Source organism: Myodes glareolus, chromosome 1 (genome assembly GCF_982192425.1).
Source record: "Myodes glareolus chromosome 1, mMyoGla1.1, whole genome shotgun sequence".
NCBI lineage: Eukaryota > Metazoa > Chordata > Mammalia > Rodentia > Cricetidae > Myodes > Myodes glareolus.
This window is the reverse complement of record NC_142026.1, coordinates 47,386,686-47,405,979: the sequence shown is the minus strand read 5'-3', so window position 1 is coordinate 47,405,979 and position 19,294 is coordinate 47,386,686. Positions and strand designations below refer to the sequence as shown.

General features: G+C 40.9%; 1 protein-coding gene across 1 annotated transcript in view; it reads right to left on the bottom strand.

Moving 5' to 3' along the window:
* Ppp4r1 (protein phosphatase 4 regulatory subunit 1) overlaps positions 1–19,294 on the bottom strand; it is a 52,331-nt gene that overhangs the window by 13,491 nt on the left and 19,546 nt on the right. The window contains exons 5-11 of the mRNA XM_087906053.1: positions 15,870–16,012; positions 15,158–15,304; positions 12,921–13,028; positions 12,720–12,785; positions 12,021–12,179; positions 10,484–10,611; positions 3,347–3,858 (exon numbers count right to left, since the gene is read on the bottom strand). Coding sequence (XP_087762179.1) covers positions 3,347–3,858; positions 10,484–10,611; positions 12,021–12,179; positions 12,720–12,785; positions 12,921–13,028; positions 15,158–15,304; positions 15,870–16,012 — 1,263 coding nt within the window. The remainder of the gene's footprint in view (positions 1–3,346; positions 3,859–10,483; positions 10,612–12,020; positions 12,180–12,719; positions 12,786–12,920; positions 13,029–15,157; positions 15,305–15,869; positions 16,013–19,294) is intronic.

Below are 19,294 nucleotides of genomic sequence, written 5' to 3'. Positions count from 1 at the left end.
ATCATTACGAACACTTTAGCTCTCTTTGGGGTCTTTCAAGTTTCTAACGCTGAAGAGAACTGAAAGCTGACTACACAAAAAACAACGTGTAAAACGTAGCATGGCACTGAGGTGCACAACGATAGGATCTTAACCTTGTAATTGCTGCTCGAGAGCATCAGAACACGTCTGACACAGGCAGGTCACTTGTCTCCAGCGACTACCTACTTCCCATCCAGGCATGTCCTACCTGCAGGTCATATGTGTATCAAGACAGTGATGACTGCAGCTCAATAGGCCATCTCTGAGAAAGGGGGGCCTCTCTACCATCTTTGTGTTTCAGCCCATAGGATCTGTTCTGTAGGCCACTCCTTGGAGAGCTATTGTGTCCACAGCTAGCAAAGGGGCTTTCCTTTTCCTGTTATGGCCTAATGAAAAGTTTAAACTTATGACGAAAACTCAAAGAAGGAATAAGAACACCAATGATCACAGGAGGGTGAAGCTGTCGTGTTCCCATGATGATTCCTATAGGGTAACAAGGGAGCAAGCGACACAGCTGCTGTGACCTGGAAGCGCACACGGAAACTCCCTTGGAGGAGCCGCATGCTTCCTTTCCTGCTAGTCTTAACGTCAGGAAGAGATGGTTTACAAGGCAGCATCGCATTGGTCTCCCCAACTGCTCAGACCTTTGTTTCTAGATCAAGGGTCTGCCTTAAAACACACACACACACACACACACACACACACACACACACACACACACACAGGTATTTTTTCACAACTTAAAGGGAATGACTGCTCTAACATACCATTTTAGAAAAGAAAAAGAAGGCAGGTGGTGGTGGTGGCACACGCCTTTAATCCCAGCATTTGAAAGACATAGGAAGGTGGACCTTTGAGTTCGAGGCCAGCCTGGTCTACAGAGTGAGTTTCAGGACAGCTAAGGCTAAACAGAGAAACCCTGTCTTGAAAAGAACCCTGTCTTTTCAGAAAAAAGAAAAGAAAAAGAGCCCCAAATTAATGAACAAACTTCTAAAAATTCAAAACATTTTACGATACAATGGAAAACAGCTACTTAAATGAACATAGATTAAACCAGTATGCTCTCAGATTTCAGTAAAAACTAAAAGCACTGCATGACATTAAATTGTTCCGGGTGTAACAGTTGAATTATAAACACAATCAGTTAAACTACAGTATAATATTTATAATGAAATTTCTTAACTACAATGTAATTTTAAGTCAAATAATGTATTAGCCATCTTCAGAAACACAGACATATTATGAAACTTAAAAAGGGTTTATCATTTCATTTTTGGAAAAACTTGAAACCTTGCATCAAATATTTCTATTAATATTTGTTGAGTGTCTACTGCATGTTAGGAAACTAACAGGTACTATAATGTAATGAGAGCCCCAGAACAGATCTAAAGCCTGGCTGGCAAGCCTTTTTCATAAAAATTAAGTTTGAGGAAAAATAAAACTGAGCCAGCTGTGGTAGTGCAGACCTATATCTCAGCACTCAGGAGGCAGAGACAGGTAATCTCTGAGTTGGAGGCCAGCCTGGTCTACACAGCATGAGTTCCAGAACTGAGAGAAACCCTATCTCAAAAGACTAAAAATTAAAATAGAACAAAAAGGTGGGGGCTGGAGAGACGGCTCAGCTGTTCAGAGCACTGGCTGCTCTCCAGAAGACCTGAGTTTAATTCCCAGCACCCACATGGTGCCTCACAACCATCTATGATGAGATCTGGTGCCCTCTTCTGGTGTGCAGGCATACATGCAGGCAGAACACTGTATACACAATAAAATAAATCTTAAAAAAAAAGCTGAAAACAATAAAGATATTAATTAAACACTTGACTATCACGGGCTGTGGATATGCCTAGTGTCTTTTCCTCTGGGGCTGAGGAGAATGGAAGGGAAGCTTCTGAGAATTCTGGTTTATCAACCCTCAGAAGCGCTCTAGCTCAACAGTAGTAGGAGTCATTTGGCTATTTCCCAGATCTCAGAACTATTCATTCAAAAGGGCAGTGACGTTTATTGGTATGAACTATGCCCCAGTGAATTTTAAAGATTAAGATCAGAACTAGAAATAATGTCATGCACAATAAGCCAGACTGAGACAAATATAATATGTTGTCATTTGTGGGACCTGATTTAAAAAAATCTACCTATACAGATAGATATAAAAGTCAGTCAAGTTAAAATAATATTAATGATCAAAGATGTAATAAAATTTCATTCTTTTCAGGTGGAAAATAACAACAGCAAAACTCTAAAAATCACAACAAATGAAAGCAAACAAAGATTCCTGCTAACCTACCAGACAGTTGAGATCTTTCCAAGTCTAAACAAGGTTTTGGATCGGGTGTGGTGCCTCATGCCTATAACCCCTGCTCTCGGAGGATAAGGCAGGAAGAAGACTGCTGCAAGCTTGAAGCTAACCTGGGCTACAGAATGAGATCCTCCCCACAAGGAAACCAAAAGACAGGTTTTTGTTTTAAAAGGATTACTTAACATTTTACTTTATTTGCATTAAAATGGGGATTTCTCAATACTGAGCAACCCTATAGTTTAGAAATTTTAGTTTTTGGAACAAAGGGGAAAAATCCAGAAAGTGGTATTGGATCTGAAGATCTGCAGCTACGGGATTTACAATTTTGGTTTTTTTCTCCCTGGATGGCCTAGAACTCACACAGAGATCTGTCCGTCTCTACCTCCTGATGCTGGGATTAAAGGTGTGCCGTCATGCCTACACTTCAAAACATTTCAGTGAACACAAGTCACCAAGGGACAGGAAAGCACCATCCTGTCTAGCTCCACAACTCCAGCAGGCAGAACAAGGAGGGCTTTGTAACATCCATTTCCCATTCCTAAGGACTTGATACATCTTCCACTTGATAAGAGGCTATTTTTAGAACTGAACAACCACTAAAATACTAAAACTGTTGTTCACAGGCCATGCATGTATAATCCCCCAAACAAAACACAAAATTGAAAAATAAATCATTCCTGTAAAAGTCTACAGCTCCTAAAACAACATGTATGTGGGAAAACAGAAATCTATGCCCACCATATAGACTATAGTTCTTCCTTTAAAATGAGACCCAACGCCAGGCAGTGGTGGCGCATACCTTTAATCCCAGCATTTAGGAGGCAGAGGCAGGCAGATCTGTGTGATTTCGAGGCCAGCCTGATCTATAGTGAGTTCCAGGACAAGCCCCAAAGCTATAGAAAAACTCCGTCTCAAAAAAACAAAGGGGAGGAGGTGGAAATTTTTAATAAATAAATAAATAAAACAAAGCACATTTTTTTTTAAAATCACCTTTAGAATAAAAAAAGAATATAATGGATTCTTCCATACCTTTAACATCCGGGTCATCCATGTGTGGCTCTAGGTTCTCTATCATTTCTTCTAGTTCCTTCCGGGTAGCCATGGTGATATTAGGAGAACCTGGTCCAGGGACTCCAGGTGCATCTCCTGCTCTCTCAGGGCTGGGTGTCTCCCCAGAGTCCTGCTGGAGCTCTCTATCAAGATCTATTTCAGGTAGAGGAGTCCTCCAGAAATGGAAGGAGTTGAACAATTCCTGATCTAAGAGAGCGGAATCTGGGGAGCTGGTGCCAACCTCTGGCCGGAATGCCGTCGTGCAGTTAGCAGGCTTTTTATCACTCTCATCGCTAGCTGCTTCCTGATGAAACTCTGAGGACAAAGTACAGAGTGAGGAGCTGTCCTCTGGAACACTTATGTCACCTGCAGAGTTCCCAGCAGTCTCAGCAGCACAGTCTTCCAGTGCGCTCTCCAGGCTGGCACTGAAGTCTGCGGGAGCATCCTCTGGCCGCACCTGCTCTTCTTCTACAGCATCAAAATCTTTCATCCTTTGATTCATTTAGGGGAAAAAAGAAACATGGAAGTACAGAAATAATTACTGGGAAAAAATAATGTAAAGTATGGCATACAGCATTTAGACTAGCTAAGGGCTTTAGAGTATAGATTACCCACAGGAACTGAAAAGTCTTGTAGGCTACACACCACTTCTTCCCATCAGTTGTTCTGCATTCAGAGATGTACACACCTGTCAAACTTGTCTAAGCAGTCAAGCATTATTAACAGCTGGAGACGGTGACACTTAGGAATCCTGGAATACTATAATACTACTGTAATATCAATAACAGCAGGAAGAAACCAATATAGTGGATTCTAGGATACATAAAATTTTAAATTATTTATTTGGGGATTATTTATATTGTCACTGTTCCAACGACACAGTGAAAGCTGAGAATCAAAACATTTTTGCTTATAAAAGGGATAAGGAGGGTAGCAGAGAAGATACTTACTAACCATTTCATAAAATACATTAAAATCTACTTAATATAAGTAAAGGATTATTTTTATTTCTTTATCTCCTATGCTACTTCAAAACCAGGTTTTTCCAGAAGGAAATCATGATGCAACAGAGAACAAACAGTACACGCTCCTGGTGAACTGCCACCTGCCACCTCAACTACAGCCTTCAGTTTTACTAGTTCTCGCCTATCTTTTATTAACAAGGAGTTACTGGGCACCTACTAGGATCCAGGAAAACATCAGGTTTCAGGATTTGGTATGTAGGGCTAGGGAAAGTGCCTGCTGTACAAGTAAGCATCTATGTAAAAAAGCCAAGAGGAGCCCCACACCTCTAGTCCCAGTGCTGGGAGATGAAAACAAAGCTCCCTGGGCTTGCTGGTCTCCTAGCATGACTGAACTGGCAAGCTCCAGGTTCAGTAGGAAACCCTATCTCAACAAACGGTGGAAAACAGCTGAGAAAGATGCCTGAATTGGCCTCTGGCTTACACACACACACACACCCTAGCACACAAAGGAAACAAGCCACTGTGGTGGTGCACACCTGTAAACACAGCCCTTCAGAGACTGAGGCTAGAGAATCAAGAATTTGAAAGGAGCCTGGTCCTACATAGCTAAACCCAAAACAAAAATTCTCACCAAAACCCTAAAACTGAATGTAAATTGTAGCTATTTGTGAGGCCCTGTCCTCCCTGTTTCTTGAGGCCAAAACACAGGATGCAAGTAATGTTTACCCTAACCAGCTAAGCTTCCTGCTAAATTCTGTGCTTGCTTCTGCTGCAGCCTGGTACAATAGCCTGAGGGGTCTATTTTACTTTAAAATGGTAATTTCTCAACCTGCCTGAAAGAAGCTCAGGTGCCAAGGCCCATCTACCCTGTCTGGCACTGCCTTGCACCCTCGACCACCTGCCTGGGGAGAAGCTCTCACAGGCGCCAGTTTCCCCAGCCCCCTCTGGGTGGGAGGAGTTTTTCTTTACTGGGGCCAAAAGTATTTAACCCTGGATTAAGTTGGGCATTCTCTTCTTGAGGATGACTCGAACTCTGTATCTGTGTGTGCGTCTTGTGTTTTAACCCCTAGGACAATATAGAACTCGTGGGAGGTGGGTGGCGTGGAACAGCGACCTCCACAGCTATTACCCATGAGATTATAATTACAGGTAAACAAACAGTAAACTATAAAAGCAAATTACCATCATTACGATTAAAATGCAGTCAGGAGTGGTAGCTCATACCTTTAGTACCAAGAGAGGAAGCAAGAAGCAGGGGGATCTCTATGAGTTCCAGGTCAGCCTTGTCTACAGAGTGAGTTCCAGGACAGTCGGGCTATACAGGGAGAGAGCGTCTCAAAAGTAAATTTCTACCCCATTTCCCAAATCAGTATGTGATTCCAAGCAAAGAAATCTGACATCATTGAGCAAAGGATGCAGAGAAGTGGGACCACATGGCTTTAGAGGAAATGATGTGACTCACTGTCAAGGACCAGCAACATAAAGGCAGGTGCTGACATAAGAGACGGCACAATCAGAAGCCAACTGTGACTTTCTGGAGTGGGGACGGAACATGGGTGAGATGGGTGCGAAGTCTTTGGAAAGCCACTGCAGCTCAGCCAGATGCTCTTGACTACCCTGCGGGCTATCGGAAGTAATGACGCAACTGTAAAACCTAACAGATGGATCTTCTTTTCCCAAGACCTTTGTAGAAGCAGTGTAGGAAACAAGCTGGAGAGAAACCAGGCTGCAAGAACTGGAGTGTCAGCAGAAGACATGGTGTTTAAACACAGGAGGTGCCTGTGGGCTGCAGAGGAACACTCAACAGTGATTAAAGGGGTGGGTGGTAGTATGCAGTCACTCACTTCATGCTGGTGCTGAGAAACAAGTGAAGAACCTGATGGGCACCCAGACTCTGGTTAGGTCACTGAATAGATGCCTACAGCACTAATCAGAAGCTAACCACCCTGGCTGGGTGTTAATACTTTTAATCCCAGAGTCAGGAGAATCTCTGAGTTCCAGGCCAGTCTGGTCTACAGAACTATGCTATACGCACCTATTGTGGGAAGTCCTTCTGTGTGTGTGTTGCTTTTATTTGTTAATGAATAAACCTGCTTTGGTCTATGACAGGGCAGACTAGAGTAAGGTGGCAATTCCAAGCAGATAGAGGAGGAAAGGAGGAGTCAGGGAGATGCCATGGAGCTGCCGAAGAAGACAGCACCTGAAACTTTACCAGGTAAGTCACAGCCTTGTGATACACAAAATAAAAGAAATGGGTTAATTTCATATGTAAGAGTTAGTAAGAAGCCAGGACTAATAGGCCAAGCAGTGTTGTAATCAATATAGTTTCTGTGTGATTATTTGCGCCTAGGTGGTGGGAACACACAAACAGTCTCTGTATACACTCGCCTGTAAGATATGTGCAAACAAGAGCACCAGAGGTAGGTTAGAGATTTCTCTCAGAGAAAACCCTAAGTAAGCCAGGTGTGGTGGTACCAGCCTGTAATTCCAGTACTTAGCAAGTAGGAGCATGAAGTTCCAGCTTCATGAGACCCTCTCAGTCTTGCTTCTTGTTCCCATGCACATAAACAACCAACGCCCTCAGGCCTTCTTAGCAGAGGCCATGGGACCTGGCAAACCTAGTACAATTACTTCAAGGAGAAAGGGACTCACAGAACCAACCAAAGAAAATACCACGACATAACTTCCGAGAACTACCCCAGGAAGTAACTGAATAAAGCCTTAATGTTAGTGGAGTATTTCCAAAGTATTGCTGCCAATATCGGTTTTATTGTTCATATACTTGAGGTTTTGACGATCAAACTCACAGGTTCTTAGAATAATTCATTCAAGATCTTTATTTATGGGGGTTTTAATTTGTAACATGAGGGGGCCTGCTTGTTTGTGTTTTTCTGTCCTGCCCGGCCCCCCACAGCCGGCAGGCCCCAGAGAAAATCAACCACAGAGGACTCAGTTATAAAGCTGATTGGCCTATTAGGTCAGGCTACTTATTAGCTAACTCTCACATCTTGATTAACCCATTTTTCTGGTCTATGTTAGCCATGTGGCTCAGTACCTTTTTCAGTGGGGCAGCTCACATCCTGCTGCTTCAGTGATCTGGGCAGGAGTGGGAGGAATCAACTTCCTCCTCCCCAGAATTCTCCTGCTGTCCTTGCATCATTTCCACTTCCTGTCTTGTTTCCCCACCTACACCTCCTGCCTGGCCAATCAGCGTTAATTTAAATCATGATTGACAGAATACAGACAATTCTCCTGCACTATTAATTAAAGAAAAAACAAAAGCCAGGGTGTGGTAGCACACTCCTTTAATCTCAACATTTGGGATGCAGAGTTGGGCAGATCTCTGGGAGTCCAGGACAGCCGGGACTACACAGACAGAACCCTGTATCAAATATCCAGGTGGGAGAAGGCAGGGACGGGCACTAGGAAAAGCTTCAAGGAGGTAGTGATTTACTGCATAAATGTATGGATTTTTCAAAGAATAATAATAATAATAAGGGTACCCGGTATGTGCCAGGGCCAGTGAAGGTGTTAAACAAACATAAAAATCAGACTGTTGCACTGGATGTGCTTACACACTACAACATGATCAAAGCAAACATGCGATTTTAAAAAGACATAGTTTAAAACAAGTGGTATATAAAAAATGCTTTTAACTTCCTGGCAGAGTTAGGCTATGATTCTGGAAGGTATGGGTATGGAGACAGTGGACATACTGACAAGTATTTTGTTAACAGACAAAACATCTGAAATGAACTGTTTTCCAACAGAGCAGTAGGCAAAACAGGCAGGGTGCGCCCAAAGAGCAGGGTGCAGGCAGAACAGTAAGCAGCCAGAGAACAATGCAACTGTTTCAACAGTCACAGGAGTGTCCAATTTGCATAATTACTTGTGTTCTGATAGGAATCTATCCTGGGCACATTGTAGGCAAGGGCTCCATCATTGAGCTATAGCCCCAGCCCTCATTATTTTAAGCTTTGCATAACTGTACAAAGCAGATCTCAAAGCTTTACCCTGTCTCTGTAAGGAGGCTTTATCACTATCTTCAGAAGGATTGATAGCCTGACAGATCTAATAAAGACAACATGTCTATAATCAATAAATCTTTCTAAGAATACTACGTGGCAGTAAATGTTTTAGGACAGATAAAACACTACACACAAAATAAACAGTAGCGGAAACCTAGAAGCAAAACTTTCCTAGGAGACTGGAGCGATGGCTCAGCCATGGAGACTCAATGCTCTTGTTGAAGACAAGTCTGGGTCTCAGCAGCCACACTGGGTGACTTGTCACAGCCTGTGAATCCAGCTTCAGCAGACCTAATTCCTTTTAGCTTCTATGGCTACCAGTGCATGTGTAGGCACACAGACAGACGGATACACACACAGCTAAAGACACAATGTATCATTTAAAAAATAAAAACAAAACATTCCTTTCTTGGTCTGATACTAAGAGATATGAATTCTTGGGAACTGAGAGAACCCTGAGAAGAGAAGCCAAATTCTAGTTCATACTGGGTTCTCAGCTTTTATACTAGCTTGAAAACATGCCAGTGCTATCAAAGGCAAAGCAATACCAGACTAGGATGTAGAAGAGAAGTGTGCCAAGCTTTGATAGCATTTACAACAAATCCTTCCCTACTCAGGAGTTCTCTTCCCTTTACTAATCATGACACAATTCAATGGTAATACAGATGGTCCAGTGCTACAAACAATATACCCAATACCAATACATAGCTCCTATTGTAATGCAAAGGCAATGTAAAAACCAAACCACTGTTAGATAGTTGTTCCATAAAGTCACAGACCCCCAGTCATCAAGTACAGCCCAACAGCCCGGCAACTGCTCTTACTAATAACATCTTACTGAAGCACAGCTGGGCGTTGTCACGCCGTGCTGAAGGTGCTTTAGCGATCTGCTTCTACTGAAAAGGCTCTGTGCTGTTGCATACATGTCCCTACATATTCACACATTCACTTATCAGACCTTTCCAGATTTAAAGCCAAGTTATGTGCCATCATCACTAAACTTAAGAAGATCATTTTAAAAAAAGTAAGTTGACTTCAAAAATGTAAAGCAGGTAACACTCCCCCACCCCATCATTTTTATAAAATTCGTTCCAACATCTGTTTTCAAAAGCACCACAACCATGCCTGCTAGAAGCCACTTTCTTCCTTTAAAAAGACAGTACCTCAGATGTGTTTGGCAGGACAGTAGGAGAATGGGCAAAAGGGTAAAACAAGGCAGCAGAGGAGAAAGGAAGAACTGTCAAATCAAAACAGCAAGAAAGCAAATACCACAGTATCAAGACCTACAGAAGAGAATGGTCATCAGCATCATGGCAAGGGGGCTGTTTCAAGAACACGTACGTACTGCAGAAGCTTACGCAACTTCCCATGCGCTCCTAGACCCAAGCAGTTTTCTAAATATATAATTCGAATAAATCCTAGGAACTAAGTGTCAATTGAAATTCTTTAATGCAGAAATCTTGAAATAAGACCGTCAACCTTTTTGAACTTTGGTTAAGTTATGCTTCTATTTAATAAGTACATTAATTTAGGATAAATTATTAAAATGCTTCCTTCAACTGAGGGATTATAATGATCATTCTGTAGACAGAGAATCCAAGATCCATATTAGATTAATTGACTCTAAGGAAAAATAAAAGTCAGAGTGGACTACATATAAACATTATTAAAGTAGGTTTTAGAGGCAAAGTTTAAAAACTATTTAATGGGGCTGGAGAGATGGCTCAGCGGTTAAGAGCATTGCCTGCTCTTCCTAAGGTCCTGAGTTCAAGTCCCAGCAACCACATGGTGGCTCACAACCATCTGTAATGAGGTCTGGTGCCCTCTTCTGGCCTTCAGGCATACGTGCAGAAAGAATATTGTATACATTATAAATAAATGAATATTTAAAAAACTATTTAATAAATTGTATAATCATTAGCCTGTGTATTCTGAGCACCAACAATTTCCTAGGCAAATAATTCAATAAATATTCAGAAACTATCAAATTTGTTACTTGGTTTTCTCTGTGTGAAGCATCAAGCTAAATGTGTTAATTTCATTTTCTCATTCAAAACGTAACTAACTTAAATACAAGCATGTATTTAACAGGCCCAGTGGAACACAAAGCTCCGACATTATACCTGCTTCTGTCTCCTGCTGACGACTCTTCTGGACTCTTGCCCTCATCTTTAAAACACTGGCCTGAACTGGATGGATTAGCAAAGGTAGATATGAAAGGCCCCAGAGACTGAAAGGCTGCTTGGCGGACCTAAGGGGACGTAAGAGCAATAATAAAACAATAAACAAAAATAAAATGATAACGCACACATATTCAACGATTAGTCTGCATATACCAAAGTACAGGAGAATACAAAAGCCTTGTGAAAGAAACCTGAATCTTTCTTTATTTAGAATTTAGAAAGCATTGTAATTTTTTTTTAACTTTCAGTTTTTAGTCTGGTTTGGCTATTCGAACAATGAGAGTCTGAGTAAGACAGACTATTACTAAACACAAATGATCATGTCCTTAAAGTCTTCCTGTAAGCTTCAAAACCAAGAAAAGGGAAAAGACCCGAGACTATTGGACAGAAAGCACACTCAGCACTTTCAAAGAGGGGAGACTGTCAGCCTGAACGAGGCAGACAACACTCCCTTTTACCCCAAGAGCACACACAGGGTATACACACACAGACAGACACACTTACTATATATGTAGCTTTGGCAGGCCTAGAATTAATTATGTAGACCAAGGGTGGCCTTCAACTACCTGATTCTACCTCTTGAGTACTGAGATTAAAGATGGATACACTCAGTGTCTAGTAAAAACAAAAAAACAAAAATTAAAAGGGGTGGGGGAGAGATGGCTCAGTGGTTAAGAGCACTGGCTGCTCTTTCAGAGGACTTAGGTTCAATTCCCAGCACCCACATAGCAGCTAACAACAGTCTGTAACTCAAGTTCTAGTGTTTCTGACTCCAAACACCAATGTATATAAAAACAAAAAAAAATTAAAAAGGAAAGAAAAAGCCAGTGAGTGTTAAACATCAAGCCAAATTAACATGATTTGTATTTGAAAAAAAAACAAACAAAAAAACTCTCCAAGTACCAAAAAGACAACCTTTAATAATCTTCCACTATCTTCTCTTACATGTATGAATCACATCACATATATTGTAAATTCTTTCCTTTTCCCGGGGCGGGGGGTGCAGTTGGAGACAGGGTTTCTCTGCATAGCTCTGGCTATCCTGGAACTTACTCTGTAGACCAGGCTAGCCTCAAATTCAGAGAACTACCTGGCGCTGTCTCCCATGTGATGGAATTAAAGACATGTGCTGCCACCACCTGACATTTTAAATTATTTCTTAAATTTTAAAACATGGAGTTAGAGAGATGGCTCAGTGGTTAAGAGTACTGACTGTTCTTTAAAAGGACCTGGGTTCAGTTCCTAGCCACCTACATGGTGGCTCTCAACTGACTGTAACTCCTATTCCAGGGGATGTGACATAGAGGTTCTAGCCTCTACAGGCCCCAAACACACATGTGGTAAACATACATACATTCAGGCAAAACATACATAGACATACAAGAGAATAAACTATTAAAACAACTTTTTTTTTAAAAAAAAAACATATTTAGTTTGAAATAGACTCAAAATGTTTAAAAAAAAAAAACAATGTTACCCAACGTGAAGGATCGCTGATCAAGTTAATGAACAGTGCTGACAACTTTGTCCGCCGGATCTCTTGGCATGTTGCACAGGAGACAGCCATGAAGCACTCAGCACAGGCCTTTCGCACTCCCCACACGTTATCAGCGCACAGCTGGAAAAACCTGGGCAGCTACAAACAGAAAGTGACCGCAGTTACCTTCCATTTTCTATTTTAAATGTTGGATATTCTTTAAAAGTAGAAAATGTGTTTAATAAAAGTACTCAGAAAATTTTAATGAATTACATTCAACTTACAATTCACTCTAGAAATGCAAAAGCATCAACAAATTGACATTCCGCAAGAGCTCACATCTGAGCCCATCGGGCAAATTCTACACATATGAACTTGTACATGGGGCACATACAGCTTAACTGCTCTGCTACAATATGTAAGTGCCAGAGTAGCCTAGTGAAAGATCAAAGATTCAGTTGAGTAAGTTAGACTCTATTTATTAAGTAGAAATGGGGAAGCTAACTGTGTATGTGTTTCTCACACATTTTAATTTTTAATGAATCATCATTATCAAAACACATTTCAAATGCCACCTTGCAGAAACTTAAAGTACTAAATTTACAAACATCATTCTATTTTGTAGTCACGGGGCCACATTAACAAACTCTCTACTACTCTGTAATGCACTGTTTGTTCTTTAACATCTGAGATACTTACCAACATTTCCTCTGTAGCTTGCTGGCCAACCACACTGCAAATATCTCCGAAATTGGCAGCACAGACCTATAACAAAACCATTACTAACACTTCAATATCACATGTAGAGTTCCTTTAAAACAGTCTATTAAACTTCATTATCATCACATTAGAGGACCATGTATTCTTAAACACGAGGACCAAAACAGGATGCAAACACACCTTCCGAACGTGAAACATTCTACAGTCACAGCACATCTCACAGAACCTAGGGAGGATGAGACGCTCTGTAATGTCCTTCCCAACCATGGGAGCCATCTTGCACATTATCTAAAATAAGTGAGAAAGAAATTCACATTGAAAACATCTAAGGCCTTTTCAGATAAATTTAATAATTTAAAGAAATACATATTAACTAATATACAGCAAATGTACTAAATCTAGAAAAAAATCCCATTTTATTTTTCTATTACTTAATGACCTAATCACTTTGGTAATAACTTTGAAAGTAAGGGGAAAAAAAAAGAGAAAGTAAGAAATAAGGAAAAGGGCTGGAAGGTGGTGGTGCACGCTTTTAGTCCCAGCACTTGGAAGGCAGAGGAAGGCACATCTCTGTGAGTTCAAGGCCAGCCTGGTCTACAGAGTAAGTTCCAGGACAGGCTCCTAAGGTACAAAGAGAAACCCTGTCTCGAAAAAAAAAAAAAAAAACGAAAAAGGCAGACAGAGAAAAAAGAAAATTCTACCTTTAATCCTAACATTGGAGAGTACAGACAGGTAGACTGTGAATTCAAGGCCAGGCTGATCTAAAAAGGGAGTTCAGGACAGCTAGGGCTATACAAGAGAAACCAGTTCTCAAAAAAACAAAAACCACCACCACCAATAAAAAGAGCAGCCTGTAGAAAGGCACGCGTGTGTCTAAGAACAATAGGACTGAGTACAGTTATGTTACTGAGGAAAACCTCCACAGCAGACACTGTCGGCTTAGCGTGGAGTTAACTGAAGATGATGTGGGAGCTGGGGCCTGCCTCTACAGAGTCTGGATTCAGGACATAGTCCTAATACACAGACTTTTCAGCTAATAGTGCATGAAGCAAGAGTTACCTTTACTGAAAATTAGCTCTTATTGTAAGTTAGTACAGAAGGAAATGTGATGCCTGTTGGCATTTTCCAAATACATCTAGTCCCAGACTGTGCAAACTGACAAGAACTGGAAGGCACAAAGATCGGAAAGAAACTCTTTAGTCAAGTATGGCAAGATTGTCTGCAAAGAAAACTCCAATCAATCTACAAAGAAGTCACCAGAATAAATAAACAGATTTAATAAAGTTGTAGGATATCACTGGGTGGTGGCGGTGCACACCTTTGATCCCTGCACTTTGGAGGCAGAGGCAGGTGGATCTCTGAATTTGAGGCCAGCCCGGTCTACAGAGCTAGCTCAGGACAGGTAGGACTGCAGAGAAACTGTGTCTTGAGAAAAAAAAAGTTGCAGGATATCTACATCAGACTAAAAAGGGAGTTTTATAAAATAACAATGACCTAGAGAGTTTTATAACGTTAAAATATAAAATTTAACAGAAAGTAAGATATTTCTATTAAAAATTACAAACATAACTTTAGTATAACCAAATACTTAAATAAGTTTCAAGCTCTGTCATGTTCACGGTTTGTTAGGCTGGTAATGCTCCCTAACTGACCTGAAGGTTCGACGTGATCCCTACCAACCTCAACTTCACCTGACTGCAGACAGACTACAACCGTTCCCAGCTCCCACAGCCAGCTCTGTGTTTCACAGATGAAAATCTCAAGTTCAGTCTGCTCACTGGTCTAGGCAACATATTACAATTATTTTTTTTCCTAAAGCAAATGTAAACCAGATGTGGGTGGGGAAAACATAGGCTTCTTACCAGAGCTGAACAATATAATTACGTTTTTATGCAAGGTTCTCCTTACTATAACCAACATTATTATGCCTAAACTGATTCTCTTTACTGAGGAATTTCTGAAATTAAAAGCAAGTGCTTTGGAGCTAGGTATGGGTGATGACCGTATATTGTGATTGTACTAAACACATGAAACACTATACTTTAAATGATTAATTTTCTGAGTTTCACATCAATAAAAATAATACCAAGAAAAAAAGCACATAAATTGATTATTAACTGATAGTGAGTTTCTAAAAAATAATGAAAAGAGAATTCTTCAAGGGACAAAAACGAGAGATCATTTCTGTTCTCATAAATGATCTGGGAACACTGGCAACTTGTTACAATTTTTTATATCAACAAAAGACCAGTGTTTAGGTATAGGATCAATGCCAAGTAACCAATGAAATGTGAGTAAAGCCCTAGGTTAATGCAGGACTTTTCTATCTTGCTAACAGGAACCACAGATCTGAATGACCACAATACTAAGTTTTCAAGCCTTACTCTAGGTTTGCCTAAATGAAGAGATAGACTTACAGCCACAGCCTCTGTCTTCACATCATCATTGCTATCTGGAGCAGTCAGCTCTATGAGAACAGGGCACACCTTGGTCTCCACATCAAATCGCTCAATCAGCTCCTGCTCCAGCAGAGCCAGCAAAGCTGCCTGACTGGTTTTCCTCACCTGCCAAGAGAAACCCCACAGTATAAACAAGGCACAAACATGACTTCATAAAAGTGCTACAACAGCCTGGCAGTAGTGGAGCACACCTTAGTCCCAGCACTCGGGAGGCAGAGGCAGGTGGGTCTCCGAGTTCTAGGACAGCCAGGGCTATACAGAGAAACCCTGATTCAAAAAACCAAGACAAACCAAACAAAGAAACTCTACAACATACTTTTTGCAAAGGTAAATGCTTCTAATCCTAATGTAGAATTCCACAACTTACAAAACCTAGTTAGTAGACATTTGTGGGTATTCACTTCAATTCTTATAGAGACAGAGCTTGGCAAATAGGGACACTGAGGGCACTGGGAAGGTGGTAAACTGCACCTTTTACGATAGCACTGGGGGCTCTAACAAACGTTAGACTCTCAGCATGCCTTAATCTAAGACAAGTAGTCACTTCTAAAAAACACAATCATAAAGTTAGACCTGAAGAAATATTCCAGTTGTATCACTTAGGTTAGGCCATTCTGCATATATTATGCTACAGAAAGTTCCTTTAAGAACAAGTAATTGAGACTCTTACCTGGTTATTCTGATCTGCGAGATATCTAACCACAATTGGTAGTAAGTATTTGGAAAAAGCATATGGTATCGAAGGCCGGTTCTCTTGACAAAACAGTGCAATATGTGGCACTTGTTCCATCAGCTCTGCTCTCACAGTTGGTTCTATTGAAATAATAGCAACATGAACAAACACATCCTTTCATGGAGACAACTGCTCTGTCTGGGCTGCAGGCGGCTTAGGAACCAGCACGGTAAGAACTGATCACGTTCTCTAACCCTGCAGTTCTTTCCTTAAATCAAAGGAGGACATCACTCCCAATCGTCCTTCTTTCAGTCACAATGCGCACTGGGTAACGAGTACATTTATCAAGCCTTACAATGAGTCACACTGAGTTGGGGGTTAAATACCTTACCTGGTATTTCTATCACTTCGATGGCAAGAAAGTATTTGTAAACTTTGCCAAGGACTATCATAGAATTTAAGGACCTCCTAGGACAAGTTATAAGGACCACTGGCTTCTCCTCTCAGTGCCATCTACAAAAGATTTATAACTAGACCTAAAACAACTAATTTCACTGTACAAAAACATCATTATAGACAACAGGTATCGCATTAGTAAAAAGATAAAACAGCCTAGGAAAAATAAGTATTAATAGTCAAACATATTCCTGTCACTGCTGAAGGGATGTAAGAAACAAATGGCAAATTTGAGAACAAGCATGTGGCTGAAAGAGACATAGTGACCGCCATCGCAGGAGACCCGAGGATTCCAGCCATCAATCACAGAGACCTGAGGTGACTGTGCCCCAAGTCACTTCAGCAGAAAGACACATCTGTGTCCAGTGGAACTCCAGACCTCCAAAGAGAAGTTCATCTAGCCTTCAGTTAAAAAAGCTAAGGATCCTAGCAACAAACCACATTTGGAGTTTTATTATGTTTTGTAATGTGAGAGGACTTCTCTTGAATAAAAATCGAATTTTAAAACACAGACATAGAGGTTTACACTTTCCTTCACAGACTCCATTTACGAAGTTAACAAGGAGTTAATTGCTTCCACATATTTGTAAAGTAAAAGGGGTCACAGTTGCAGTTCTGGTTAAGAAAGAAATCAGAAACTTTCCTTTCTTCAGAGCTCTGCTTAGGCAAACAGACAAAGGGAGCAGAAGTAAACTACAGAGAAAGATCATGTACACAGAGATAAGTCAGTTATTACAGCAGAGAAGGAGAAATAGCCTTTCCAGTAAATGTTGCCTTTCAGTGGCTTCCCAAAGAAAGGATGGAGAAACGGCTCAGCAGTTAAGAGTGCTTACTGCTTTTGCAGAGGACCTGGGCTGGTTCCCAGCATTCACATGGTAGCTCACAACTGCCTGCAACTCTAGTTTCAGGGGATCTGACACCTTCTTCTGACATCTGTGGGCTCCTGCACACATATGATGCACATACATACACTCAGGCAAACACACATACACATACCCTTAAGAAATAAATCTAAAATCATGTTTTAAAATATGTAAAAAATAGTTCTAGGAATATTCATCTTGTAACATAAATGAATGAATGAAATTTATGCCCTGGCAATGCTGAAGCATGCATGGGCAGCCCGTATATGGCAGTTCTGTTGAACTTGTCCACATTGGGTCTCATGGTCTAAGTTGATGAGGACAAATGACCAGATCTCTTCTCATACACACACACATACACACACACACACACACACACACACACTTTTGTCAATTTTTAAAAGTTATATGTTGACTATAAAGATGAATGTCAAAAGCAAAAACAATAAAGGCTTTACATTAGATAATACATGAAAAATAGTTATGACTTTGAGGTGGAGAAATTTCTCAAAGACAATACAAACAATATTGTCCGTAAAAGAAAAGAATCCTAGATGGGCCTGGTGGTACACACCCTTAATCTGAGCAGATCTAATAGGTGACCTCTGAGAGTTTGGGGACAGTTGAGTCTACATAGTGAGTCCCAGGACAGCCAGGGCTACGGAGTCAAAGAGAACAAAACCCTGCAGAGACTCTAGTATACAAGTGCAGAGACACGGTAGAGGAGAGCACCAACCATGCAGGCTCGTGCTAGTGTCAAGACTCCTTGTGAAAAAACTCTAAGATAAAAAAAACTGGCAATTTAAAAGGGAGAGATCAGGACAAATATTTTAAAAAATGAAGATGTCCAGGAGCCAATAAGCATGCTAACTTCACAGGTCACTGGAGAATCTACGTTAGTTCCACAACGCCACACCATGAGAGACCCACCCATTTCTTTGTGGTAATGTCTAAAGTGTCTGTGAAGATGTATATCACAGGAACTCACACACACCGCTTGTGAGAATGGCAACTGCAATAGCAGATCTGTCACGGATAATAATCTCTGCATATCCTATAACCTTTCTGCGCATGCACCCACAAAAATATGTGTGCTTGTGGTTCCACATGACTGCCCACTGCTAACAACAGTGTCAGTAGCCTGAAGCTGCAAGTAGTAAGGAAGGTGCAGCACAGGCATGCTATATATCTGATTAGTAATAAACCATACACACAGCACAGGCATACTATGTATCTGACTATTAATACATCATACATACAGCTAGATGGGTATGCCAAAGTGACTACATTAAGTCTGAAGAGACAAACTATTTGACCACTATTCATTCAGGAGTCAGAACAGAGCTGACTTTAAGGGGGGAATAACACTCATCTGATTTCTAATCATACGGCTGGATCTTTACTGTGTGAATGTGGTAAGGCTTGTACACTTACTCATGTCCTGTAGCAGTGTGTTATGTTCAGTATTAACAGAGCACCAGCATGGACTGAAGAGATGGCTCTACAGTTAAGAGGACTGGCTACTCTTCCAAAGGTCCTGAGTTCAATTTCCAGCAACCTCATGGTGGCTTACAGCTGTCTGTAATGAGATCTGGTGCCCTTTTCTGGCCTGCAGGCATACACTCAGGCAGAAAGAACACTGTTTACATTTTAAATAAATCTTTTTAAAAAATAGCAACAGCAGCAAAAAAAACAACAAAAAAATATTTTCCATGTATTTCTGAATGCCAGATAAACATCTAGACTGGATAGAGTTCCAACCTTACATATCCAACATAGCCAAACCCCATACTCACAATAAATACACACCCACACTTGACATACCATGAAATCGACACGAAACCACTGCCATTGCTAACATCTCCACGTCACTGTGGGACACTCATTATCAAGACAAAAGCAAACACAAAATTCCCGAGGACCCACTAAGTGAACTCACAGACCCTAAGAGACATGAAAACGAGCCCTTGGCAGCAAAAAGATTAAACCCCAACAGAAGGATTGGATACCAAGACTTCAGCAAGCAGACAGGGCTGAAAAACTTCAAACATTTTACTTCAAAGACACATCAGGAGACATAACCAAGAAAAGAAAAGCAAGACC